The 20,221-nt window shown below is 38.5% G+C and overlaps 2 protein-coding genes across 4 annotated transcripts in view; both read right to left on the bottom strand.

Annotated features, from left to right (window-relative positions):
- Nucleotides 1-8,624, bottom strand: part of F5 (coagulation factor V) — a 72,322-nt gene extending 63,698 nt beyond the window's left edge. For both annotated transcript variants that reach the window (XM_035279090.3, XM_035279091.3), the window contains exons 1-2: nucleotides 8,346-8,624; nucleotides 4,262-4,353 (exon numbers count right to left, since the gene is read on the bottom strand). In XM_035279090.3, the coding sequence (XP_035134981.3) occupies nucleotides 4,262-4,353; nucleotides 8,346-8,503 (250 nt within the window). In that variant the 5' untranslated portion in view covers nucleotides 8,504-8,624. The remainder of the gene's footprint in view (nucleotides 1-4,261; nucleotides 4,354-8,345) is intronic.
- A 1,894-nt stretch (nucleotides 8,625-10,518) lies between these two features.
- SELP (selectin P) overlaps nucleotides 10,519-20,221 on the bottom strand; it is a 44,565-nt gene continuing 34,862 nt past the window's right edge. For both annotated transcript variants that reach the window (XM_008985058.4, XM_008985060.4), the window contains 4 exons: nucleotides 19,140-19,259; nucleotides 16,738-16,768; nucleotides 15,446-15,501; nucleotides 10,519-11,609 (listed from right to left, as the gene is read on the bottom strand). In XM_008985058.4, the coding sequence (XP_008983306.3) occupies nucleotides 15,447-15,501; nucleotides 16,738-16,768; nucleotides 19,140-19,259 (206 nt within the window). In that variant the 3' untranslated portion in view covers nucleotides 10,519-11,609; nucleotide 15,446. The remainder of the gene's footprint in view (nucleotides 11,610-15,445; nucleotides 15,502-16,737; nucleotides 16,769-19,139; nucleotides 19,260-20,221) is intronic.

The raw sequence follows: 20,221 nt of genomic DNA, 5'->3' as shown, positions 1-20,221 counted from the left end.
TTTCATCAAGGGTGTAACATGGACCAGATTTTGGTTTTAAAATCTCTGGCTGCATTTGTGGAGGATGATCTGGGAGGAAACCGAGTGGAGAACATTTGAGAGAACAGATAGAAAGCTCCAGGAGAGAGGTGGTGGTAACTGAGATAAGATGAGATGATGAGGAAAGAATATATTAGCAATCTATTTAGGAGATTAAATAGTTGGAACTTGAGGATGGATTGGATGTGGGGTGGATAATGAGGGACATCAGTTGCCATCAGTTTGGGGAGCTGGGTGGAGGAGGGTGCTATTCTCGGAGAGGGAGGACACCATGGGAGGGCTTTGTTTGGTGTGTGTAGTGGGCAGAATGATGTGCTCCTGCTGAGATGTCCACATTCTAATCTCCCGGACCTGGGAATATGCTACTTTATATGGCAAAAGGACTGTGTATCTGTAATTAAGAATCTTGAGATGAGATTTTCCTCACAGTCCAGGTGGATCCCCTGTAATCACAAAGGTCCTCATCAGAGGGATGCAGGAGAATCTGAGTTAGGAAGAGCCTGGAAGATGCAACTCAGCTGGTTTTGAAGATGGAGGAAGGGGCCATGAGCCCGTGAATGTAGGCAGCTTCCAGTAACTGAAAAAGACAAGGAAACAGTTCTCCCCCAGGGCATCCAAAAGGAATGCAGCTCTGCCAATACCTTGATTTTAGCCCAATAAAACCCATTTTGGACTTCTGATCTGCAGAAATATAATCCTAAGAGAATAAATTAGTGTTTTAGCCACTAAGTTTGTAGTAGCTGGTTAGAGCAGCAATGGTAAACTCTGATCCCTGGGACAGAGGTCCTACTTTTCCCTGTCCCTATCTTGCCACTCACGGTTGTCCTATCTCTTTCCTTGAACTACTAGGCCTGGAGTTTATGCTGACCTTGTGCCTGAAGCTTTTTGTTTGATTTTATGTTGGCTCTACACAGGACTGTGGAGATCACAAAGTTCAGTCCTTATTTTAAAGACAGTTAACAAAGCCTGGGAAGTAGGAATCGGGGGGCAAAGATGACTTGCCCAGGGTCAGTCAGTGATCTGGCAGCATTCCTGGGATCAGAACTGAGATCTCTGGACTCCTGAGCCAAAGCTCTCCCTGTTCCTTTCATGGGGCAGTTTCAGGCCCCCATCTTTATAGAATAGTCCAGATGTCTATACCTCTTTTGACTCCTGACATGTCTGACTTCACTGTCTGACCCTACTCTTCTGGCTGCTGATGGAAGTTTCCATGGACTATTGGAAACTCTGTCTTGGCTCCTGATGGAAGTTTCCGTGGACTATTCCCACCTACCCCAGCTGCCAAGGAGCCCAACAGGGTGCTGACTATGCTGCCGATTGCGTGCCACATTTAGTTGCCATGGTTCTCTTGCTTGGTTGATGTGTTTGTTGGTATCACATGGCTGCAAATACCAGATGTCCAGAGTAAGTCTCCTAAGTTATTTAACCCAATAAGACCTCTTGCTTTAGTGGACTGTTTGGAGTGTTTATTCAAACTCCCCTCCTGCCTCTTCAGAATTAAGGCAAAACAAAAGGATGTTTTCATGAATGCATACTAAATACTTTCAAGCATGTAGGAAAACACATGGCTAAATGGTTTTCAAGCTGCTCTTTAGCTCCTCCATCAGCCAGGTGGCCTAAGATCCTTCCCACCCTCTCCTCAGTGCCTAAAGCTGGATTGGGGAAAGGAGTGGCCTACTTCAGAGCTTGGGGAAGCCAGCACAGCATGTACCCAATTTAGTGCAGTTGTGGAACTGGAAGGGACTGCAGGAGGTCGGTTAATCCAATCCCCTGCTCTTAGGTGAACAATGCATTACATTAACACAAGGCAGTTATTACTGCAGCTATTTCAAAACTCCTTCAGGGACAAACATGTTATAATTTGTCCCTGAAAAATGTGGAGACTCAAAACTAGCCAATTTAATTAATTAATTAATTAGAGATGAGGACTTACTTTGTCACCCAGGCTGAAGTGCAGTGGTATGATCATAACTCACAACATCCTCAACCTCCTGGGCTCAAATGATCCTCTTGTCTTAAGCGATCCTCTTGCCTAGCTGGGACTATAGGCATGCACCACCACGTGCAACTAATTTTTGTGTTTTTAGTAGAGACAGGGTTTCACCATGTTGGCTAGACTCTCTGGAACTCCTGATCTCAAGTGATCCATCCTCCTTAGCCTCCCAAAGTGTGTGAGCCACCACGCCTGGTCTCAATACACAATTATTTAAAAGTAAAAGAATATTTAAATGCAGATTTGTTTTAAATTAAATAAATACATAAATGAACATGTGAAGAATATATAAATGAGTAGAGAAATGTAGATAGATAGATATCCATAAAACAATGAAATATGTGATCTGAGGTATGATTGATAATAGCAGCAACAGTAACAATGTAGCTAACTTCTACTGAGTGTTTATTATGTGTCAGCATTATTATAAATACTTTGTACTTGTTAACTCAATTGATCCTCATAATGTCTTTAGAAGGTAGGAATTAATTCAAGGTACTGGGGGCATATAGAAGAGGAAGATTTAATTCTGCTGGTATTGAGGGGATGTCAGTGTAACTTCAGATGGAAAGTGGCTTCTGGGTAGGTAGTAGTGAAAGCCTTGGTTTTGGATGAAACTGAGATACTGGGGAAGAATGTCTGGTGGGAATACTGAGAGGAGAGGTAAGAGAAGTCTGAGCAAAGTCAGGGGAAGTGGCACTAGAAAAAACAGGTAATAAGAGAGCTTCAAAAAGGGAGATGGTTAAATGTCCCAGTAACGTCTGGTAGTAAAAGAACACGGGCTCTGGCATCTCAAGTCATGAGTTCCCTTTTGTGAGAGTAATTTTAGTAGACTCATTCGTACTAAAGCAGATTAGGGAAGGAATATAGGTGAAGAAATGTAGAGAATGATATACAGTCCTCATACAGAAGACTGGTACTTAAGGAAAGGAGAGAAAAGGAAAAGGCAGGTGGGGTCAAGGGGAGACATTTTTTTTTCTAGATAGGCGTTAACCTGAACATGGTTTGGTTTGGTTTTGTTGTTAATTTTTAACTGAAAGGAAGACTCCTACTGAGTAAAGATGGAAGATTAAGGGAAATGAGAAGAGGCAGGACAGCCTGGGATGACTCTGGGAAAGATGGCAAGTCTGCATTTGATTGGGAAAAGCAACAGGTGAATTACTAACAAGGGGACTCAACTGGAGGAAGTTCTCCCCTGATGGTCTCTGTCATCCCTGTGTAATATAGTATCATAGTTAAGATATCAGAACACGATTCAACCCAGTCTTCTTGATAAAAGAAGAGATGAGGAAAAAAGATTTTCTTTAAAAATCTTGGCTATTGGCTGGGCATGGTGGCTCACACCTGTAATCCCAGCACTTTGGGAGGCCGAGGTAGGTGGATCACAAGGTCAGGAGAATGAGATCATCCTGGCCAACATGGTGAAACCCCGTCTCTACTAAAAATACAAAAATTAACTGGGCATGGTGGTGCATGCCTGTAATCCTAGCTACTTGGGAGGCTGAGGCAGGAGAATAGCTTAAACCAGGGAGTCAGACGTTGCAGTGAGCCAAGATCGCACCACTGCACTCCAGTCTGCTGACAGAGCGAGACTCCATCGCAAGTAAATAAATAAAAAGTCATGGCTATTGTATATATCACACTAAATAAACAAGAGAACAAATAGGAAAGAGATGCAAAGGAATCAGTCCTACATAGTTCCTTTGAATGAATCTAGGGAGCCAAATGAAAGCAAAAATCATTCTGTTAAGGCACATCTGTGCTCATTAAACTAGACCATAATCTCCATGAATGCAGGATATGAGACTGTCTTGTCCACTGTTGCATCCACAGTGCCTAACTCAATGTCCAGCCCATACCAGGTACTCAATAATAGTTTTTACATGAATTGATAAAAATTCAAACATTTAAACATTTTATTTAGCTATTTTAATCAAGATTAAAAACAGAACCAGCTTCATGGGTATGCACAAGGCCCATACTCAGAAGGGCCCCTGACTTGGTTTAATGCATTACAGTCACTACTTTGGAATTTTCAGTAATATGAACAAGAGGACCCGCATTTTCATTTTGCACTGGGCCCCACATGTAATGTAGCCAGTACTTCTTAAAAAACCCATGACACATTTCTATAAAATTTCAGTAAATGGATATTTGAGATACATATGAATGCCAAATTACCTGTAGAGATTTATCTTTAAAATTTTTTAAAGTATATTTCAGGCTTACCTGAAATGCTAGATCGTGGTTTTTCTTTCTTGAAATATGGTTCATACTCTCTGTAGACAATTTTCTTGAAGGAAGTTGCAGAATGATTCAAACTGGAAATAAAATACAAAAACTAATTTGAAAGATGTATTCAACATCCATTACTCACATTACAAAAAAAAAGTAGTTGTCTCATATCCTCAGACTTCTAGTAGAATACTAGTATCTTTATTGTATTTCAGAAGCCCACAGTTTTATAAATATGATTGATAAAGTTAATGAAATGATTGGTCTCTTCAAAAATATCCTGTTGTGATACCTATTTGTTCACAAGTTAATCTACCCTAATATCATTTATCAGAATCCATTTTCCAAAAAGAAAACCCAAATCATAGTGTAAACCCAAACTTTAGGTTTAGATTTTACATGATTAAAATATGACCAAATCCTTTATGAATAAATATATGAGCTGTTTTTCAACTGATCAATCAAATATAGTTATAATCTACTGAGGAACATCATAAAAAAGTACTGATTTGATGGAACTGATTTCTAGTTGAGAGGTGAGAGATGGCTAATTGGATAAAAGCCCTGGGATTCATACTGGAAACAAACAAATGAGAAAGTTGTTTTGGAAAGGGTAAGTAATTTGTCCAAGAGATACAGTTGATAAATGGCAGAACCAAGATTTCAAAATGTGAAATTTATCATTAAAAAAACAACAACAAATAGAGGACAGGCAGCAGGGAGAGTTGGAGAGTTGTGGGTGGTGATACTTTCCTGTTGTTGTTACTGTTCTGTGCCTCTAAAGGCACATCATTCTTATCCTTGTCTCAAACTCAAAGATGAGGTTAAAGAAAAGAGAATTTGGAGAAAATACCTAACAAATGTCTAATTCAGTTGATCAGACTGGCTTTGTTATGCTTCGTAATGTGGGGACAGTGGCCCAGCCATAATCAAGACATAACACCATCCACGTATGCCATGCCATGACAGCACAGTGGCTACGGTGCAGGCTCTGAATTCAGTGTCTGGATTTGAATCCTAGATCTACATCTTAGTGTTTTACCTTGAAAAGTTGACTTAATCCACTTGTACTTCAGTTTCTACAACTATAGGATGGGATTAGTACTGAAATCTTCCTCACAGGATTGTTGTATAATATTAAATAAGTTGATAGGTGCAAAAGGCATAAGAAGTGACATATTAGAAACACTCAATACATGTTAGCTGGTAACATTGTTTTGGAAATGTAATAAGAGTTAGTCTTTAGCTTTCAGGTTTTCACAGAAAGCAAAAACAAATCTGTAATTATAGTAATGCTCACAAATACTAATATGTGGAATATAGGAGCTGTGTTGATATGTGGGGACAGAATTAAAGAAGACATATAAGTACTTTTAGAATGGCTGGATATAGAAGGTAGTGGATGCTCTGTCACTGGCAGCATTCAAGTAGGAATTAGACAACTACTTGGTAAGATCACTGGTGCTGAGGGCAAGGGGAAAAGTAGAAGTAGAAACATGGAAGTTAAAACATGGAAGTAGAAAACGAATTAAATGACCTCTTAGAATTCCTAGAACTCAAGAATTCTAGGATTCTATATACTAATGTCCCTAATGTGGAAGTCCATTTTTATTTATTTACTTTTAGTACAATTGAAAAGTTACTGTCCTCCCCTGCCTCAGATCTTTAAATGCAGAAATTTAGTTGATAGTATAAAATCTTTACTCCACGTTAGAGACTGATATTTTTCAGTAATTTCAATAGAGAGATGTTTTTTAACATGTTTTACTGTGTATGATGTGTATGCATATTGAAGTATGTCTATTTTGATCTGAATAGTTTTTATTGGAAAATAATCTGATTAAAAAGTTACAGATGATATGATTTTAAACAATGTATATGATCAGTTTTCAATTTATAAGGACTGTTTAAAGATGATTTGTTCATAATCACAAAATTATATAAAGGTAGAACCCTAGAAGGAAAATGTATGTATATCTTTTCTTTAATGTGTCTTTGTACATACATGTGAGTGACAAAACAAATTTTCTTAAGGAATTTTTGAAAGCGTTCACCTTAGACTTGGAGCAAGAATAATAGATACATTTTACCTTTAAAAGGCATTGTCCTGCTAATATTATATGAAATAAGTAGACAGATTTCTGCTTTGTGCTAAAATACACTTTGGCAAAAGATGGAGTTGTCTATGTTGACATTCGTCTAGTGAGTATCGTAGCTCTAGGGGCAGGACAAGTTAGAACAGTTCTTAGTTTAAGCAGCCAGATACACGGATTAGATGTTTCGTAAGAAAATACTAGAGAGCAATAATATGATTTGGGGTTAAACAATATTGACAATTTGTCTAGGTTACCTTTCTATGGTTTTGACTCAACAATTGCTACCAGAGGAATGATTCTCCGAAACTTTGGAAACTTACCCACAGAGTGAGGGGACAGAATGACCAGTCATGGTTCCCTGTGTACTTACCATGTGAGTCAGACCTTTGCCCTATGTGGTACTGCCTCCAGCATTTTGCTTGCTATTTTCAATACTAACTACAAACAAAAGAAAAATTCGCAAGCATAAACACAGCATGGTACAAGAAAGCCAGAAACCAAGTTTGCATTCCACTCGTAAGCAGGCAAGATTAGTGTTAGAAGCACTGTTATTTCCTTCGGGGTTTTAGCTTATGGCAGTTCCCTAAGGGTGTGAGTGTGACCTAGATTATTACTTTAAAGTATAATATTTAAGATGATTATTTTTGAAAAGGAAGGAGCTCTTATTATTATAAGACCAAAATGGTATGTAATACATTCCAAAATAACCCAATTACAATGAACGTTTTAAAAGGGTTAAATTATACACTAAAAGATCTCAAAATATTGCATTACTTTTTGGCAGATTGCTTTGGTTTTGTAATTGTAAAAGAGGAACACATCTTTCATAATAAACTGTGCTGTAAGGAAAAAATGTGAGTCAGTCACACTAGCTGGTTTACTATTTTTTAAAAATGTCTAACTGGAAATATTGAATAGACTCTGATTTTGTTAATTTCTGAGAAGTCTTATTTATAACATTCAATTAGAAAAAAATAGTTTGCAACTCAAGGATAGTATTTTATATGAATTAAACCTCCTCTTAGTTACATACACCTTTAAATAGCTAGGGTAAACCATATTCCAGGATATGATTAACAGAGAGAAAAAAATGAAGAGTCACAGTCAATAGGGTAAATAAGTCAAATGTGAAGCAGAAAAAAGGTGAAAGTACAAAAATGTTGTATTTCCATGAACTGATGATATTTTAAGATGGAGTCTTGCTCTGTTGCCCAGTCGAATGTGCAGTGGTGCCATCTTGGCTCACTGCAACCTCCTCCTCCCAGGTTCAAGCAATTCTCCTGCCTGAGTTTCCCGAGTAGCTGGGACTACAGGTGTGAGCTAATTTCTTTTTGTATTTTTAGTGGAGATGGGGCTTCGCCATGTTGGTCAGGCTAGTCTTGAACTCCTGACCTCTGATGATCTGCCCGCCTCGGCCTCCCAAGATGCTGGGATTACAGGCATGAGCCACTGCACCTGGCCAAACTAATGATATTTTGTAAATCATTTATAAGGCAGCAACAAAATTATATGACAAAAAGCACAAGGTGTTTGTTCATTTTAAGTTTTAGAATAGGAAGCTATGTAGACAATGGAATAAATAATATGTGACTAGGAGTCCCATAAAAATACTTTACAACTAAAAACCTGGAACAGGAGTTTGCAGGAAGGGCTAATGAGGGAGCGAATACCTGGTGCCTTTGAATTAACCAACACATTAACCCAACACAAACATACTAACAAAACAGTATTGAAAATAAACTCTTGAAAGCAACATCTAACCAATCAAATTTAATGTTTTCTATACCCTCAGAATGATAACTATATTATTGGAGGCAAAATTAGCATCCACCCAGTTTAATTCGGTATACTCTCCTGTTAGTTGTATTTACTTACCTGAAGTTAAAAAAAAAAAAAAGCATGACATTGCAAAGGGAATTTTCTCTAAAAGAAATAGAGTATCCTCTCTAGAGAAGCCCACCCAGACTCCACACCTGAGTTACCTTGCGTTTGTGGGCTCGGGTCGGTAGCTCCAACTAATGCCCTGAGCAGCCACGTAGAACTGCCTCAGCTGTGCCGCTTCTGTCCCTTGGCTTCCCCAGCCTACCCAGCTGGTGCCCAAGACCACCAGGACCCAGACTTGTGGGCAGCCTGGGAACATGCTTCCTTTCCTGCTCCTGCTGGCTGCCACTAGCCCAGGGTCTGGGCAGTGCTTGCTGAGCTGCTAAGCCCAGCTGCAATGAGCTCTGGAGGCTGTGGGTGGCAGCGTCCTCCTCCCCTGTGGTTCCTCCAAACCGCAGTGGCAGCCTCTGGCTCTTTCTCCCTCCCCCTTTTCCGGGGCTTTTCTGGGCAGGGGCTTGGTGAGATCACTGCTCCCAGTGACCAGAGGTATTAGGGAAAGCAACTGAACTAGTGACTGTTTTACTACAGGTGAAGAAGGGGCAGAGATCAGAGACTTTAGCAGGTGGGACAAAGCCCAGGGATTCATGAGCCAGACAAAGCTGTATTCCTCCAGTGCCACCCGCCAACACCACGGGAGCAGTCGCCCCTACCACTTACCTGAAGCCTGCTTGGGTCCAAGCTCACACTTGTAGAACCTTCTGTGTAGTACAGTGGTACCCAACCACCTTAAGCAGATGGCTCCCCTTTTGATCTGAGGAAAAGGGTATTATGCCCTGTTACCGGCACTGAAACACTATTTTCAGGTGGTGAAGAAGCAGAGAACAAGCACATGAGCAAGGCCTACTGCTCTGAATCCCTTTCCTGGCTTCTACCAAGGCACAGTTCTGCCTTGATAAGAGCCTGTCACCAGATAAGCCACAGCATAGCAGAGGGCTTAAAGAGCTTGGCTGAAAAAAATCAGTTGTCCAGATTTCAATTTCACTTACTAGCTGTGTTGTCTTGGGCAAGTTACTCTACCTCTGCTCAGTTTTGACATCTGTGAAATAAGGAAGACAATAAGAGTTTTTCCTGATAGGGTATGTTGAGAGGATAAAATGCTACTATAAACTATAGTTCCAGCACTTAGAAAGCACACAGCAGCTGGGCGCAGCGGCTCACACCTGTAATCCCAGCACTTTGGGAGGTGGAGGCAGGTGGATCACCTGAGGTCAGGAGTTTGACATCAGCCTGACCAACATGGTGAAACTCCATCTCTACTAAAAACACAAAAAATTAGCCGGGCGTGGTGGCAGACGCCTGTAATCCCAGCTACTTGAGACTGAGGCAAGAGAATGGCTTAAACCTAGAAGACAGTGGTTCCATGAGCTGATATCATGTCATTTCACTACAGTCTGGGCAACAAGAGTGAAACCCGATCTCAAAAAAAATAATAATAATAGGAAGAAGAAAAAGAAAAGAAAGCAAGCACATAGCAGAAATGTATTACTATGATCATATTTTCCTGTCTCCAGGACCCCTTGTATTTTGTATTTCTTGAAGGATCTGGCTGTTTCATATCACCTTAAATCTTACTTTGCTGTTCATAAAGAATCTGAGATTTATATTATCTGAAGCATCATAATGATTTGTCCTGGGTTCCCTGTATCTGCATGGCTCCAAGTTTCTGTCTTATGCTTTATGCATTCAGTACATTCAATAAATTATCATCTGGCATCTCACATGAGGTCTCTGTTAATGATATCAGGCTCATAAACAGCCTCTTCCTCCCTCTCCACTCGCCACAATATTCTGACTTTGCTCCTGTGCTGGTATTATTTTACCAACTTAGAAGGCTCATTTTCTTCCTCATTACTGGGCCATTCTTTACAGTCCAGAGTCCTGCCTAGCTCCCAGATTCTGGGCTCAAATTGACTTTTCCATCTTAGGAACTATTACAACACTATTCAAATTACATAATCATGTCAATTACCTTTTATTAATCTTTGTAGGTATCTATTATCTCCCTGATGGAACAGCTGCTTACACTTTTTTATCTGTAATATTATCAGTGGCTCCCAAAGTTGGTAGAACATCAGAAAAAAAGTCCCAGGGGAACTTTTACAAAATGCAGATTCTGATTCAGAAAACAGTGTTGAGACCAAAGTCCTAGAATACCTAGCCTAGTGATTGACATATAAATAAGCAGTCAGAGGTGCTATTGGCAGTGTATCAGAGAAAATTTTTGAAAGCACTGTGCCCCTAAATCCTAAGGTTACTACCAAAATTGTTGCAACATTATTGTAACCTTTGATTAGGCTGCTTTTTTATTTGCATATTTGCTTATGTATATACAGTCTACATGACGTATTTATTGCATTACATTTCACAGAGACAAAATGAGTACTATAATTTTTGGTTCTCTATTTTTTTTACATCAGTTTCAAGTAAACACTGTATAACTTTCAAAGACCTATTTACTAAACATGTGATTTAAAGAGCATGTAAAACATTAAGGTGATGAAAATGTTTTCTGTTTTGATACATATTTGCTGACTGACTAAAGGGTGGAGGTATAAATGGAAAAACCATATCTATGTGCTATTACACTGATGGTAAACAATGTGATATAATCAGACCTTACTGAACCGACGGTCAAATGGAGGGACATGGCATTTGGGGAAAATTCTTTTAATTGTACATTTGAATATTGGTCTTTGAGTCCTTTGAGGGACAGTGACTGGTAGCAGGAAGGTCCACAGTGACATGTGACCTCCTGGCTTGATTCTTGGCCTTCTGCAGCCTCTGGTGCCATCCAGAGGCCTCTGGAAGCCTCAGCAGCAGAGGTCCAAAAGGCCTCATCAGCAGAACCACTGGAGACTCCAGAAGATGCCACAGGAATTCCTTCCAGTTAGAGATGCCACCTGCTTTCCAACAAAGCAGAGAAAGCCTTCCTTCAATCCAAAAATAAAGAGGTATTTTTATTTCTCCACAGTCTGATCTTCTTGTGAGTCAGATGTTCCAGTCTCTTTGGTTCGCTGGTATTTCAAGTGACAACTGAGTCAAAGCGCAGCGATGACGGCAGAACCATTTGCTCCTGGCTTCTGTGGCTTGTATTACAGGAAGAGGAGAGGTGGGGCAGGAAGGGGTGGTAGGTCCAGAGTTTGAGATTGTACCACAGTCCCAAACTCAGGAAACAGTGTTGGTCCGAGCTGGTCCAACAGGCTGGTCCAGAGCTAATCTAAGGTAATTCCATGTCTTTGATTCATAAGTGTTTATGAAAAACTGCAGCAAATGAATTATAGTTAAGTCAAGTCTAGCAGGAAACTTGATATTCACAACAGGATCATACGCAGGCTGAATGAGGTGACCAGGAGAAGGACAGGTCTCTGAAAATGAGACCAAAGAAATTTAAATAATTATCATTTCCTTAAAAAAATAAAAGAAAAAAATTGTCATCATATCTACCCCCTGAGGCTCAGCATAGTCTTTTCTTTCTAGACTTTAAATATTCTGCCAACCAAAATAAAGATGTTCTTTGAAACCAATGAGAATGAAAAACAATGTATCAAAATCTCTGGGACACATTAAAGCAGTGTGTAGAGGGAAATTTATAACACTAAATACCCACAAGAGAAAACAGGAAAAATCTAAAATCAACAGCCTAACATCACAATTAAAAGAACTAGAGAAGCAAGAGCAAATAAATTCAAAATCTAGCAAAAAAAAAAAAAAAAGAAATAACTAGATCAGAACAGAACTGAAGGAGATAGAGACATCTATCTTAATAGATGCAGAGAAGGCCTTCAAAAAAATCAATGACTCCAGGAGCTGCTTTTTTGAAAAGATAAAAAAATATATACTACTAGCCAGACTAATAAAGAAGAAAAAAGAGAAGAATCAAATAGATGCAATAAAAAATGATAAAGGGGATATCACCACCAATCCCACAGAAATGTAAACTACCATCAGCGAATACTAGAAACATGTCTATGCAAGTAAACTAGAAAATCTAGAAGAAATGGATAAATTCCTGCACACATACGCCCTCTTAAGACAAAACCAGGAAGAAGTGGAATGCCTAAATAGACCAATATCAAGTTCTGAAATTGAGGCAGTAATTAATAGCCTACTAACCAAAAAAAGCCCAGGACCAGATGGATTCACAGCCAAATTCTACCAGAGGTACAAAGAGGAACTGGTACCATTCCTTCTGAAATTATTTCAAACAATAGAAAAAGAGAGAATCCTCCCTAACTCATTGTATGAGTCCAGCATCATCCTGATACCAAAACCTGGCAGAGGCACAACAAAAAAAGAAAACTTCAGGCCAATATCCCTGTTGAACTTTGATGTGAAAATCCTCAATAAAATATTGGCAAACCAAATTCAGCAGCACATCAAAAGGCTTATCCACCATGTTCAAGTCGGCTTCATCCCTGGGATGCAAGGCTGGTTCACCATACACCAACCAATACATGTAATTTATCATATAAACAGAACCAATGGGAAAAAAAACACATGATTATCTTAATAGATGTAGAGAAGGCCTTTGGGACAAAATTCAACAGTCCTTCTTGCTAAAAACTCTCAATAAACTAGCTATTGATGGAATGTATCTCAAAATAATAAGAGATTTTTATGACAAACCCACAGCCAATATCATACTGTATGGGCAAAAACTGGAAGCATTTTCATTGCAAACCAGCACAAGACAAGGACGCCCTCTATCACCACTCCTATTCAACATATTATTGGAAGTTCTGGCCAGAGCAATCAGGCAAGAGAAAAAAATTAAAAGATATCCAATTAGGAAAAGAGAAAGTCAAATTGTTTCTGTTTGGAGATGACATGATTGTGTATTTAGAAGACCCCATTGTCTCAGACCCAAATCTTCTTAAGCTGATAAGCAACTTCAGCAAAGTCTCAGGATACAAAAATCAATCTGCGAAAATCACAAGCATTCCTATACATCAGTAACAGACAACAGAGAGCCAGATCATGAGTGAACTCCCATTCACAATTGCTACAAAGAAAATAAAATACCTAGGAATACAACTTACAAGGGATGCGAAGGACCTCTTCAAGGAGAACTACTAGCCACTGCTCAATGAAATGAGAGGACACCAACAAATGGAAAAACATTACATGCTTATGGATAGGAAGAATCAATATCATGAAAATGGCCATACTGCCCAAAGTAATTTATAGATTCAATGCTAACCCTATCAAGCTACCATTGACTTTCATCACAGAATTGGAAAAAAAAAACCACTTTAAATTTCATAGAGAACCAAAAAAGAGCCCACATAGCCAAGACAATCCTAAGCAAAAAGAACAAAGCTGGAGGTATCACACTACCTGACTTCAAACTATACTACAAGGCTACAGTAACCAAAACAGCAGGTACTGATATCAAAACAGATATAGACAAATGGAACAGAACAGAGGCCTCAGAAATAACATCATATATCTACAACCATCTGATCTTTGACAAACCTGACCAAAACAAGCAATGGGGAAAGGAGTCCCTGTTTAACAAATGGTGTTGGGAAAACTGGCTAGCCATATGCAGAAAGCTGAAACTGGATCCCTTCCTTACACCTTATACAAAAATTAACTCAAGAGGGATTAAAGACTTAAATGTAAGACCTAAAACCATAAAAAAAAACCCTAGAAGAAAACATAGACAATACCATTTGGGACATAGGCATGAGCAAGGACTTCATGACTAAAACACCAAAAGCAATGGTAACAAAAGCCAAAATTGACAAATGGGATCTAATTAAATTAAAGTGCTTCTGCACTACAAAAGAAACCATCACCAGAGTGAACGGACAACCTACACAATGGGAGAAAATTTTTGCAATCTATCCATTTGAGAAAGGGCTAATATCCAGAATCTATGAAGAACTGAAACAAATTTACAAGAAAAAAAAACCCACAACAAAGTGGGCAAAGGATATGAACAAACACTTCTCAAAAGAAGACATTTATGCAGCCAACAAACATGAAAAACCTCGTCATCACTGGTCATTAGAAATGCAAATCAAATCCACGATGAGATATCATCTCACACCAGTTAGAATGGCGATCATTAACAAGTCAGGAAACTACAGATGCTGGAGAGGATGTGGAGAAATAGGAACACTTTTATGCTATTGGTGGGAGTGTAAATTAGTTCAACCACTGTGGAAGACAGTGTGGCAATTCCTCAAGGATCTAGAACTAGAAATACCATTTGACTCAGCAATTCCATTACTAGGTATATACCCAAAGGATTATAAATCATCTACTATACAGGCACATGAACACATATGTTTATTGCAGCACTGTTCACAATAGTAAAGTATTGGAACCAACCCAAATGCCTGTTAATGATAAAGTAGATAAAGAAAATGTGGCACATATACACCATGGAATACTATGCAGCTGTAAAAAAGATGAGTTCATGTCCTTGGCAGGGACATCGATGAAGCTGGAAACCAACATTTTCAGCAAACTAGCAACACAAGAACAGAAAACCGAACACCATATGTTCTCACTCATAAGTGAGAGTTGAACAATGAGAACACATAGACACAGGGAGGGGAACATCACACACCAGGGCCTATCAGGGGGTGTCAGGCTAAGGGAGGGATAGCATTATGAGAAATACCTAATGCAGATGACAGACTGATGTATGCAGCAAACCACCATGGCATGTGTATAGCTATGTAACAAAACTGCGTGTTCTTCACATGTACCCCAGAACCTAAAGTATAATAGAAAAAAATTCTGCCATTCAGGCTTTTTGTAGGATACTCAACTACCCACTGAACTTTTTGGGAAAGGCATAGCATCAGATTATTTTTGTTTTCCGAGCAGGTCGTATAGGGAATCGACTCCATAACAGTTTGTAAACATTTTCAGCAGTCCTGACTTCTGCTTTGCAGGCAAGACCCCATCATCACCACCTAGCAGCCAACAATGGACATGTCACACATCCTGAAATAAGTTATGTCTTGTTAGGACATTTCTGTCCTGGGGGAAATGGAAATCCTTGCTTGAACTCTATTGTCACTCCATTGTCATACCTGTGTATAACAACACATTTTCCTTCATGCCTGAAAATTTAATACATGCTTAAAACTTAGTACATGATTATTGAAAGAAAAGTTTATCTTCATAGTCTTTTTTCCCTACTGTTATATTTCCTTCAAAAATATCTTTACAGGTACCTTACCTTAAGGACTTGGGTCAAATGCAGCATTTGTAAAAACTCCATATGTTCCTAGGTGGCTAAAGAACAGAAACAAGGATGACCCCCATGTACTGCTTATTTCTCAACAACACAGTCCAACACACAGTATTTCCAGAAACCGTGAATTACCATTTACCCCTGGAATTCTGCTTTAGAAAGGAAAGAAAGGCAAATGCCAAGGAAATGTTCCATATCCCACTTAACAGCTCTGGGTAATTTGCATTGCATTTTGCACCCATACTACGTTATTGTGGATGCTTTATGTACTGAATACCTGTTATATCCTCTAAGGTGCTGCAACCTCTTCTAGGTGAAAAGAAATAGTTACAAAATTCTTAGCATTAACACTTGATAATCTAGCAATAGTTTTCGGAGGGGGCAGTGTGCCTCCTAGGGCTGTTTTTTATTTTTATAACCATCAAGAGTTCTACTGATATTGAGTGGGTATGGGGAAGGGGTGCTGGATGTCTATGACAATAGAGTTAATATAAGGATTTCCATTTCCTCCAGGATAGAAATATCTTAAAAAGATATCCAGCACCCCTGCCTCCTGCCCACTCAGTGTCAGTAGAACTCTTGTTTTTTATAAAAATCAAAAAATAGGGAGCATACTCTCCTTTTTTGAATACTATTGCTAGATTTTAATAGCAGGGAGTACAGGGTGCAAAAGAATTATCCTACACCCCAACTAACTTTGGAATATCTGCTCAATATTCATACAGGTTACAAATCTCTAAGCCTGGAATTCAAGTGCTTTACATGTAAACATTAAGCATTTTTTCATCTTTAAAAAGTGCAATTGCCATATGAATCAATGGACAATTATCACAGGTTTTAGGATTCTTTACTAGAGTTGCTCACCATTTTGAAAAATTCAACTTGTGTTGGCCACACTGCTAATGCTCTTTGACTCACATTAATACAACATTCTAATGCTCTTTGACTCATGTTAATACAACATTCTTCCATCAGCCCCCCAGTTTGGCTGTTGCTTTCCTAGTGATTCTGCTGGAAGGTGCATGCTTCTGAAGACCTCATTGCATCTGCTGGCATAGCGCCTAAGCTTTCGCATTTTGTTTTTATTATAAATTACTTTTTGTTTTATTTCTACTTGATATTATAATTAGAACATTTGTGATCTGTGTATTTTTACCTCAGAATAGAAAAGAAGACATTGTAAAAAGGAAGCATTGTGTGTGATCATTCTGGTATTACAGTGAATTAGAAAGTAAAACTAGCAAAATTTATTCAATCATAAAACATTTCTACCTTACCTGTGAGGATTCAAGGGGCACTTCCCATCATCTAAAATAAGTGAGAAGACATGAATGATTGATTTGCCAAAAAAAAAAAGATGAAAGAGAGGGTCATTAAGGATATAAATTATTGGGGAAAACCAGTAGACTGATTTTCAGGTAGACTCATTATAAGGGGAATATTGGGAACAGTCTCTCCCTGAAATGTAGAAAGTGTTTTAGGCTAAATTAAACATTCAACAATATTTAACTCTAGAGTCCTCTCACTTTCTTCCTCCTTCCTTTCAGTAAATACATAAATCAATCTCTTTTAGGGCATCTTGTATCACATGCCCTCAGCCCTCAGCTGGGCAAGCTAACCACATACACAAATCCAAACAAACAAAACAGTGGATGTTTTTCTCCCAGGTAGCATATTTTTATCCAAATGACAGACTCTCATAGTTGAATTTTTAGCCATGGCTGCAGCATTTTCCTCTTATTTGGCCAAAGAAAGCTTGAAAGCCTAAAACCATATTGGGAGAAGCCCAGGCAAAAAGCTCCCATCCCCAACAAATGAACGTATTTATTATTAAAAGTATTTGGAGCATGGGTAGCTATTTGTCCTTTTCCACTGTTAGAGGGTCCCCAGGAAATGTCTCAACATCAAAGAAAGAACTTGGGGAAAACATCAAGATTTGTGTGATTCCTATATGATCATACAGATTAAGGTCAAGGAGCTCTTGCCACTACCTCCTGGGTTTGGTTGAGCAAGCACACATTCTGCATGGAGAGATTCACTGTAGCTCTCAGTGTATCTCTATGGTATTGAAGCAGAGTATTGCCCTTTGTCTATTGTGTTAGCAACTCACAGAAGGGTATATGAAGGAGATTTGGAAAAACAGCCTCAGTGTTTGGGTAGCATTATAAATGGAGAAAGAATAAGAGTGGGGAACACATGATTTTTGCCTCTGAGCAGTTAAGAATGGGTGTGGAGACCTATGTCAACAATAGAGAAATTCAATGAGAACTTTTTCAGATATTTTAACATCACCGCTTTGAATTATCTTGATTTGAGCATTAATGGTCTCTCTGATGCCCCTAGTTACTTTCTATGAGGAGTGATGAAGAAGATCCCCATTAGGTTATAAACAAAACTTTATGAACTCATAGGCAGGCTAAGTGTCTGGAGTAGATTGAGAAAAGATGTTTTAAACCTAAAGAGATGATCTCTTCTTTAATTCCTGATTAAGGTATTTTTCTGATGAACACAGTTTCCCTTACAGAGAGTTTTCATCTATTTGGTCTTCTCTTCTTAAATCCTGCATCAACTTCACAAGTTTTCAGGAGAAAAAGCAAATCTCTTAGCTTATCACACCAGGTCACCAATACAGGGGCAGCTTCTTCTGCCTCTAGCTTCATCTCCTGCCTCCTCCAAATCCCCTTTTGATTCAGATGCCCTGAACTCCTAAACATTCCATCTCTTCAGTGATCTCACACTTTCATGTCTTTCTACATGCCATTTTTCTCTGATGGAACTCTGAGTCCATTTTCCCCTTGGCTAAATGCCTCTCATTCTTCAAAGCTAAGCTTGAGAAAAAGGCTTTCTGACGTGCCAGTCTGGTTTAGGCATCTCTAATCTACGTTCTAATAATGCCCCAGTTGTAATTGTCTCCTAACATACTTAACACACTTCACTGTCGGTGCTGATTTCACCTGTCTCCCCTACTGGATTATTCCTTCCTTAATACCAGGGACCATCATTCTGGGTCTCACACACTAACAGAGATGATCAATAAATGACTGCTACATGAAGAATGAAATAAGGAAGCATGGCACCATTCTAATTAGTTTCAGTGATAAACTAGGGAACTTAGACCAGAGGCCCCAAATGCCAAACTGCAAAGTAGGCTCATTTGAATTTTGGGAGAGGGCTTTTGAAAAATTCAGATTTCTGCACCCACTCCCAAGTCTCCCAATAGAAGGAACTTCATAAAACTATATTCTACTTAAAAATAAGAATAATCATATACTTAATATTATTTTAAAATGCTCCATTGTTACAGTAAAAAACTCTATATGTATAACTTTAATCATTTTATTTATTATGATAGTTGAACTAATTTTTAAATTATTCATGATTATAAATAATTTTGAAATGAATATCATTGTATCTAATAAAAATGACACTTAATGAACATGTAAAAAAAATTCTACTTATTTTTAAGTAGAATATATTTTTATGAAGTTCCTTCATATATTTTTATGAAGTTCCCTAGGTGATTCTGATGACAGTCAGTTCTCAAGATCACTTATCTTGGCTTAATTTTCTTTTAAAACTCAAATATTTTCCAACATGAACTACTGAAGTTGTGCTTTTACCTCCCCCCAAAAAATTGTATGAAAAGTAAAAAAGCAAAGGAGGATTCTTTTCTATTTACCTTTTTGTCTGAAACGTTTTCTTAGCAGAGCCAGGAGTGTCCCACACGTTATCAGGCCTGTTACAGAAGCCACCCCTCCACCAAAGTAAGTCAGGGCTTCCTGGATAGTCAGTGGTCCTGCTGCAAAACACACACACACAAATGCAAGACATGAGAAGCATGTTTTGCAAAAGAACAGTCTTTCTCTCCCAGAAAGGTTTCAAGAACCCTAAGATGTGAGACCAGGTAGAATCACCAAAGGCCCTGGCAATGCTGACAAGCTCACGTGAAAGAATATCCAGAATTCATAAATCCACTGCCACAGAATGGAAAGTGGGACCTTATTTTACTCCTAAGGCTTAAATATAAACTATAATTTCCAAAGGAATCAGGGTAAGAACCAATAAAAGAAATTAAAATGTAGACATAAGAAACCTATACATGTAAGTTTAGGCAAATAAAATAAACCATGGGTAATTTTTTGGCAAAGATTCAGATGAAATGAAAGATTCTTTGGCAATCTTTGGCAAAGATTCAGATGGATGAAAATATGGAATGTTTATACCATAACATAATTTGCAACTTCTAATTTATCAATTTCTATTGCTGGTTTTACATTTAATATGCCTATTATTCTAACACATCTTTGACATCTGCAAATGTAATAAAAGGTAGTCAAGACAAGCCATGAGGTAGAAAAATAGGGGTCTGAAATATACTTTGCAAAGAGATGGAGCTTAATAAGGAAGATCTGTAAGGGTATTTTTAGAGTTAGGTGATAAGCAAAGTCTTCTGAGATAGTAAGTTAGAAATCTGCATGAAATAACTCCCAGTTTAAAACATTTTGAAGCTTCAAGGTCTGTTAAACAGAGATTATAGCAAAGTGAAAGGTTTCATTTCACAAATTGAATACTGAAAAGGAGTGGTGATTACCTACACAGTTACTGGGTTTAATTTCCACTACTCTATAAGGCAAGGAGATTCTGCCTGATTCATTGTGAAACACTTATTAAGCAGAGGGAAACTCAGTGATGGAAAGCAAGACCACTGTGAGAAAGACACAGAGAAGAAACAGTGATTTTGTTATTTTCCACATCAAAGTG

The sequence above is a fragment of the Callithrix jacchus genome, chromosome 18 (assembly GCF_049354715.1).
Source record: "Callithrix jacchus isolate 240 chromosome 18, calJac240_pri, whole genome shotgun sequence".
Classification (NCBI taxonomy): Eukaryota; Metazoa; Chordata; class Mammalia; order Primates; family Cebidae; genus Callithrix; species Callithrix jacchus.
Note: the sequence above shows the minus strand (reverse complement) of the source record. Positions and strands in the feature narration are given on the sequence as shown.